The 8,386-nt window shown below is 37.3% G+C and overlaps 1 protein-coding gene across 2 annotated transcripts in view; it reads right to left on the reverse strand.

Moving 5' to 3' along the window:
• Window positions 1-16: 16 nt before the first annotated feature.
• LOC107753944 (wiskott-Aldrich syndrome protein family member 3-like) overlaps window positions 17-8,386 on the reverse strand; it is a 36,101-nt gene continuing 27,731 nt past the window's right edge. For both annotated transcript variants that reach the window (XM_016570233.1, XM_016570232.1), the window contains exons 4-10: window positions 6,268-6,421; window positions 5,465-5,582; window positions 4,895-4,978; window positions 4,359-4,537; window positions 2,980-3,264; window positions 1,544-1,932; window positions 17-692 (exon numbers count right to left, since the gene is read on the reverse strand). In XM_016570233.1, coding sequence (XP_016425719.1) covers window positions 535-692; window positions 1,544-1,932; window positions 2,980-3,264; window positions 4,359-4,537; window positions 4,895-4,978; window positions 5,465-5,582; window positions 6,268-6,421 — 1,367 coding nt within the window. In that variant the 3' untranslated portion in view covers window positions 17-534. The remainder of the gene's footprint in view (window positions 693-1,543; window positions 1,933-2,979; window positions 3,265-4,358; window positions 4,538-4,894; window positions 4,979-5,464; window positions 5,583-6,267; window positions 6,422-8,386) is intronic.

The following is an 8,386-nucleotide window of genomic DNA, read 5'->3' on the forward strand; positions in this document are numbered from 1 at the left end:
ACAGATGGTAGGACCCCCACATTCAGAGTAATTGATGAATAGTGTCAAGGCAGTGAACTCAAGCCCACTTTGTAGATAAGCAGGGGCCAGTTGCATAAACATAGTCACCATGTTAAGACTGTCTTAAGAACTAGTTAACCAAGTGGTTATCAGTCTTACTTTTCAGTTTCAAATTAGATCAATCTATGTGTTTATGTAACTGACTTTTAAAAATGATGACCAGTCTTGCAGAAAAAATATCAGATGTCTAACATTTTTAGTTAGACATTGTTGGGGTCAAAACTCTGATTAAACTTCACTGTCAAGGCTTCAGTTTAAGATGTACAATCGAAAATTCAAAAGTTTCTGGTTCGGTCTCTTTGAGACTTTGTAGTTACGCAGCCCTTATTTTTTAAACACAGGAGCCGTGTTATTTTAGTGCAGACAGACATCGGCATGCTACATTAGTTGTGATTATTCTGTTCTCTGAAACCTACACTCTAATTCTTACTTCATGGTTTTTTTTTTTATTCCTCTATTGTTGTTTTCAATGTTTCAGTCTGACCACTCATTTTCGTCCAGCTCAGAGTCTTCATCAGATTCGCTGTACTCCACGGCGATGCGACGGGATAATATAGTGGCCACATCGTTCCCAACTGGCTCCTTCTTCGCTTCCTGCTCCCGCTGTTCCTGCACCTTACGCAGCTGGATCCCTATGAGAAAAAAAAACAAAACAAAACAAAAGTGAGAACCAGAGACAAAAAAAAACCCTCAAGAACTGATAAGAAACACGGCTCAGGCCATATTTCACCCCAAAATAAAAATAATAAAAAATTACTGTTCAAAAGTTTGGTGTCAGTAAGATTTTTAAACATTTTTTTTTTAAAGAAGTCTTTTATGCTCACCAAAGCTGCATTTATTGGATCAAAACAGTAATATAATGAACTATTATTGTGATTTAAAACAACTGTCTTCTATTTGAAGTAATTTTAAAATGTAATTTATTCTGTTCATAAAAACTGAATTTTTAGCTGCCATTACCTTCACAAATCATTCCAATATGCTGATTTGGTACTCAAGAAACATTTCTTATTATTATCAATGTTGAAAACAGATGTGCTGCTTAATGTTTTTGTGGAAACTGACTTTTTCAGGATTCTTTGATATAATAGAAAGACCAAAAGAGCAACATTTATTTGAAATATAAATCTTTTGTAACATTATAAATGTCTTAACTGTCACTTTTTTTTAAATCAATTTAATGCACCCTTTCTGAAAAAAGTATAAATGTCTTCTTCTCACAAATAAATAAATAACATAAAAAAAAAAAAAACTATGGACTCCAAACAATTTTTCAAGAATTAATATAATATAACATAATACAATAGTCTTTTATATGATAAGAATTCATATAATATAAGAGAACATTAAGAGTTTTTACATTATTTTCATAACGCCACCACTTCTTATCATAATGCAAAAATAAATAAATAAAGTAAAGTACATTGTAGTCACCATGTGACATCATAACACCCAAACCCCACTTAATAAGTGATCTCTTGACCTCGTCTGATGGCCGCCAGCAGGTCGCTGCGTGCATCGCTCATTGGGATGAGAGGTATCTGGCCCTTCCTGGGGACAACTGGTGCTTCCGCAGGGACAGTGGGCATGGTGTGTGAGTGAGAGTGCGGGTGGGGGTGTGTGGGCAGACCAGGTGGAGGTGGAGGGGGGGCTGTGGGAGGATGATGGGTTGGGGAAGGGGTGTAGGAAGCAGGGAGGGCAGGGGTTGGAGGAGAAACGTTGTAGGTCTGGGAAAGAGATGGCATAGCACTGGCCGGGGCAGAGGAGGGGCCAGTGGGACTGTCAAAGGCAGTCTGGGCGGAAGGAATGATAGGAGGAGGTGGAGGAGGAGCAGGAGGTATGAAATACTCTCGATGCTGAGACTGCTGACCACTGAGATACAAACAGAGAAAAGAAATTAATCAAACACATTTACTGCACTCAGGAGATGAGCTCTAAGCCTAGAGCTCACTACAAGATGGTAACTCTTTGGCCTTTTATGTTTTAAATTTGAGCATGTGTCATGCCAAAACAACAACAACAACAACATAAACCTTCATTTTATTTTGATGTCAAAAATCTACTCTCGCATACATATTGTTATTGCTGACTAAAAGTAAAACTATTAAAAACTGTTATTGTGAATTGAAATAAAGCTGAATTAATAAAATAAATCTGATGAAACCTAAAAAAAAAAAAAAAATGGAAAAAAACTAAAATAAATTTTTTTATTTCAGGTCCTAAAATTACTAAAACAAATCAAAATAAATTAAAGATAGCTAATAAAACGGACAAAAGCATGTAACAAAATTACTACAATTTATTCCAAAATTAAAATGAAGATAAATCTAGAAAGCTAATTCAAAATATTAATAAATACTATAATAGTATATAAACAAAACTAAAATTATGTGTGAGTGAGTTTGTGTTAACTGATAGATAGTGATAAAAGATAATTTTACACATGATCATATATGCAGCGTTTCCCCTGCCATTATTTTAGGGGGGCGGCCCGCCCCCCCAACGGCACCCCCCGCCCCCCTTGAAAGTCAAGTTAATTTTATTTAATTGGAAACACTGTATATGTGTTTGTTTGTAGGTTATTTAGACTCTGATGAATGAAAACCGAGCATTTAGACCCGGGTAGTACAACCCCTAGGGGTTCATTATGGAACTGCAGGTGGTTCATGAGACAGAGCAAGAGAAACACAAAAGCAAACTGAATAAAATACAATATGAAGTAAAATGAAGTAAAAAAACAGCAACCTCATCTTACATTTCATTAAATTTATTATTCATTATATTTACTGAATGGTTAGAACGTTTATTTGAAATTTGTGGGTATTTCATGTAAATAATGTAAATTATTAGAAAACCCTGCTTTACACCCTTTATATTACAGATATTTACTGAATTAAGAGAAGCTAAAGAATAACAGACCTGTAGTCTTTAGCCTGCAGGGGACGTGGCCCGTTGAGAGCAGGGTCTGTGACTGGTTGTCCATGGGACGTCTGAACCCTGCCAATGGTCTGTCTCCCAGGTGGAGCGGAGGAGGAAGCGGCCGGCCGATACACACGGTCCAGGGACTGGGTCTGGACATGAGAGGGTGCCATGAGGTGATCTTTGCCATTGGCAGCGGAGTAGGCGCTGACCACGGCCATCTGCTGAGCCGGGTGACTGGGGCTGCCTGGGTAAGAGTGCTCACCCATGTCTGAGGTAACCGACCTGATGATGGAAAAGAGACAGAGAGTGATAGACAAATAAGAGAGAAGGGGAAAAGGAAATGAAGAGAGAAATATTAAATGCAAATATCTTTATGGGTTCTTGAGCTTTAAAATTAATATTTTGGATTCCACGGATCAGCTTTATTGGAAGTGCCTGTGCTGCATGCTGTTTATTAAAAACATAATAATGTTGACTGTTGATTGTGCCCCTCAGTGGATTTCCAAAGTCTTCAAGGCAAACCACTGCACCAGAATAAATGTTAAAAGACGGTGTTTTGAAAGCATATGCATAGACTCTTATGCTCCAAGACTGCATTTATTGTATTTTTAAAAAGAGAGCAATATTTGGAAATATAAATACAATTCTAAAATATTTTCAAATGTAATTTATTCCAGTGATGGGAAAGCAGAATTTTCAGCAGCCATTACTCCAGTTTTCAGTGTCACATGATCCTTCAAAAATTATTCTAATAAGTTAACATTATTTGTTCATTCTAATATGTAACCAATGTAAACATTCTTCCCTCCAATAAAACAATGAACAGCACCATTCACCTACAGTACATACTGCATATTTTCAACATATATCTAAAACTCTGTATCTAAAACATTATGAATCAGAGTCGATTTATTAAAAGAGACAGTTTGAACTGATTCACCGAATGAATCAAACTTACCAACCAATTTTTAAACTTAGATTTTTAAATGTTTTTGTACATTACTCTGCTGTTTTATTTGCTTAATTGTGCGACAAAGAACGACCATGTCTAATGACAGAACTTTTAGGAAAATTAATAACCACATAAAAAGCACATTAAAATCATCACAATATGCACAATGTAAAATAATTTCCCCAATGAAATAATTGTTTAACCTGATTATCAAAAGTTAAAAAATAATAATAAAAACTAATAAATAAATAGAACAGTATACAGTTGTGATGCTTTAGATTGCTCTGGTATGACTATAAAACACAAACAGACAGCTCCAAGTGTTGGCAACTCAAAGTGCCAACAGATGGCAGTAGAGAGCTATGCTAAACCGCAGCCCACTTGTATTGCCATGGAAAAAAAGTCAGCAAAAGAGACGCCCAACCTGTTGTCTGGTGAAAGTGAGCCCTCAGAGGACATGCCATGGTACGGAGAAGGCGTGAAGCGGGCGTCTGGGCGGAACTCCTTATCATACGCCATTACGTTCCACTCCTGCCTACGATTCCGAGCCTTACGAACCTTTTTCACCTCACGACTGGGGTCCTCCACTTGTTTCTGCTGCTCCTGAGTGAGTGAGTGAGAGAGAGAGAGAGAGAGAGAGAGAATGAGAGTGAGTGAGAAAGAAAGCCTAGTGTTTCAGCAAGCCCAGGGTTTCATCACATTTGGTGAAAGAGTTTTAGACTGTAAACTAAAAGAGCAAAGTCACACACACAGATTGTTGTGTCCACATTTTTTACTGAAAAGTGCTGTGAAGAAAGTTTTCTACATAATTCAGGGAATGCATTAAACACACACACACACACACTCAGTAGAAAAGCTAGTGAAGAGACTAGGGAAAGAAAGTGAATGCACAAACTGGAGTCAGCAAAGTGAGGGGCTGACAGATGAATAGAAGGACTGACAGAAATGCAGGTCTCTTACAGAGGATAGGAGGGGGCTTCTGGGAAGGGCCTGCCTGGAGTGGGACTTAGTCTGGTCAGAGTGAGTCTGGCCTGAGCCGCTGGTCTAGAGAGAAGGGGCAAAGTCTGGGGGAGTTAGAGCTCTCATTCATGCACACACAAAGACACTTCCACTGATGTGTTTCCTTCTGCTTTCTTCTTTGCATATAAACACATAAGCTTCTGGTTTGTCAAGAGGAAATGAATCTGAGAAATGTTTTTTACAGGGGGGCCCAAATGTGCTTAGCATTTTTCCAGCACTTGTTACAGGGGTCATATGATGCGATTTCAATTTTTCCTTTCTCTTTGGAGTGTTACAAGCTCTTGGTGCATAAAGAAGATCTGTAAAGTTGCAAAGACTAAAGTCTTAAAGTTAAAGTCAATCATAACCATGTAATGTACCACGTACAACACTTATTTTGGTATCAATTTGGTACCGACGTTCCAGCATTTTTGACATCCTTAAAGCAGTATGTGATTGTAGAAAGAACAGACAGTGTGAAACAGGACCATAAAGTGCACACAAAAACATATTTATGCAATAGACACACACCTTCTGTCTCCTCTTTTCTTTTCTCTTGTCCTCTGTGGCTTGCAGCATTTTCTCCCTCCAGAGGTAAAAGAAGTAGGAGGGGTCTGTGTAGAACTTCAGTGCGTCCTTCTTATCATCTCTATAAAAAGAAAGAAAGACATATGATGGTTGCTACAATAGCATTTTCTCTGTGTAGAGATGTATTGAAGCATTTGGGTAGAAACTGAAAAAAACAACTTGTTAAAATGAACTGGGCTTTCAGACATACTTGAGAGTGAGAATATTCTAGGAGAGTGCACTTGATATGCAGCAAGTGATTTATCATTTTGTCACACTACACCAGAGATGCACAAACCAGGGAACGTGGAAATAGGAAATAAAACATGCAATTGCAGCATTTATTCATTTCTAATTTATCTTGTTTAAAAAAAATGTTTGGCATTGAAATGTAGATGATATAAGTTAATTACATTTTTTTTTTAATTTAACATTTTAATATAATATAGTTTAGCAACATTTACTTTCAGTCCACAGCCAAGTTTGATTTTTGGCCATTCATAGTAAAACGTTTGGGAACCTCTGCACTAGGGATATGCCGGTATCAAATTTTCATGTTGCGGTTAATTGCTAATGCTTTTATTACGGTATACGACTACATCATTATTTACCTTAGAATTTGTTTGTTGCTGGAAAAGTTACACTATTTTAAAACCTGCTTAGCTGAAATTATGCTACAGAAGAAAAGTAAAAGATGCAATGTTGCTAATGTTATTTGACATGAGTTAATAATGCACAGATTGGAGTGCGGATAATGATGACCTCACCTGTAAGGGCTGAGAATATTGAGAGGGGGAGGTTTGTCTCCACGGTGGTAGAGCTCCAGGACAGGATTTGGGATTGAGTTTCTGGAAACCACCTGTTGGTCCTGAATGGTGGAGCTCTTGAAGGCCTTCCTCATGTTGATATCTTGCAGAGAGACTGAAGATGGGGGATAGAGGAAGAGTTCAGATTTATGCTTTCATTTCATTATTGAGATTGCAAAAATACCATTCTTAATTTGTATATTTGTCATTTTTTAGTTCAAAGATCTAAACATTCGTAGTACAAGATATTTAGCAGAGAAGAAAAAGAGCATAGGATATTAAAACTTTAGAGAATGGAGGATCAATGAAACAAGACGAAATAGACTTATATGAAGGTAACGGCCATTACCCAATAATACTGATAAATAAATCTGAGATCAGTTTAATATTTACTATATGGTGATTAAAAGTCTGCTTTGACTAAGACACACTGTCAACTGATTAGCATAAAGTGTAAAGGGCCTTAAAGTAAAGCTGTGTGAAATCCCTGCTTAAGTCTCTTATGTGTTTGCTGAAAGAAAGGATGAAGCTGTCCAGGAGACAGCAGATGGTCATTCTCTTATTCACACACTCTGCTTCTCACCCTGGACAATCAGGAATGGCACAGACATATGATAGATCAGCTGCGCATTTACAGTACGAGCAACATCATTGCTTTGCCTGCCCTAGAGCATGTGGAGCTCCAGCCTCACAATTACATGTTTGTTTTTTCCAGTAGACTGAGCTGTTCGGCAGTGAATTGAGATGTTGTGAATATTGCCTGCACAAATCAAAACCAAGGCAAGGATCTATACACAGAGCAACCCTCTACGCACACCTTGGCAATATAATCGCCATTGGCTAGTAAATTTTTTTGTTTACTCGCCAGACTGATATACTATTTTACACACACACACGTTTACTTAGCTATCTAAATGGGGACATTACATATTTTTATATACAGATATATACTTTTTAACCTAAACCCACCCCTAAGTCGCATATGCGAGTGATTTACTCGCAATGTAGAGGGTTGCAGAGTATGAGATGCTGAAAAAGCGATTAATCTCAACCCCTTATTAACACACAATTTAAAACTTGGGACATCATGGTCAGTCAAAAGTTATGTGATAACCAATGACAACTGTTTAAAATGGGCATGCTACAATTGGTGTGTGACAGGATTACACACACACACAAACACACACACACACTTACAAATATATAATAATTCATATTAAAATCTAATATACAATTAAATGTAAATATCCACAAATTTCATCAAAAGAAAAAAACTATGACTAAAAAAGAAGTTGTATAAAAATGAACAGTCAGTTTTTCACAGAAAGCAGTGCACAAGTGGAAAAGAGCTGTTCAGATATTCCGTAACATCAGTCAAGCAAGTGATGTCATACAATGATCTATGACACTGTGTGGAAATTAATGTCTTAACTGTGGACCAATGCTAAATTATTTATTAAGTTCTTCTACATAAGTCTAGGGGGTTGTCTGTTACTGTGGGGGCGGGGCTTGTTTTGATGTAAAGAATGATGGACTGCCTCAATCGCCCTCTAATTATGTATAACACAGGAGAACACTCACAATATTAAAGCACTGGCTATGCCTCAGGGGCCACTGTACTGCTTTATTGAACATTAATAATTCAAGATTCAGCATACTAGCTGATCTGATGGCAGGAACGGGGTATATAAGGTCAAACCTGGGACAACTTATAAAACAAGATGGTTCTGCTTTTCAAAATATGTACTATGAGCTTTGAACTACAATGCAATGCTACAGTAATGGAAGAGAAAAGGGTAACACTTTAGAATAGGGAACACTTATTCACTATTAACTACGGAAAAGCCCTCTCCTTGTCCATTTGTTCAAATACCAACATACATTCAGTCTAAAACAGTTATGCAGCTCACCCATTTAATCCTACACCTAATCTCTGCCTTGACTATTAAAGGGGTCATATGATGCGATTTCAATTTTTCCTTTCTCTTTGAAGTGTTACAAGCTCTTGGTGCATAAAGAAGATCTGTAAAGTTGCAAAGACTAAAGTCTCAAATCCAAAGAGATATTCTTTATAAAAGTT

The sequence above is a fragment of the Sinocyclocheilus rhinocerous genome, unplaced genomic scaffold (assembly GCF_001515625.1).
Source record: "Sinocyclocheilus rhinocerous isolate Xijiao unplaced genomic scaffold, SAMN03320098_v1.1 scaffold831, whole genome shotgun sequence".
NCBI classification, from domain to species: Eukaryota; Metazoa; Chordata; class Actinopteri; order Cypriniformes; family Cyprinidae; genus Sinocyclocheilus; species Sinocyclocheilus rhinocerous.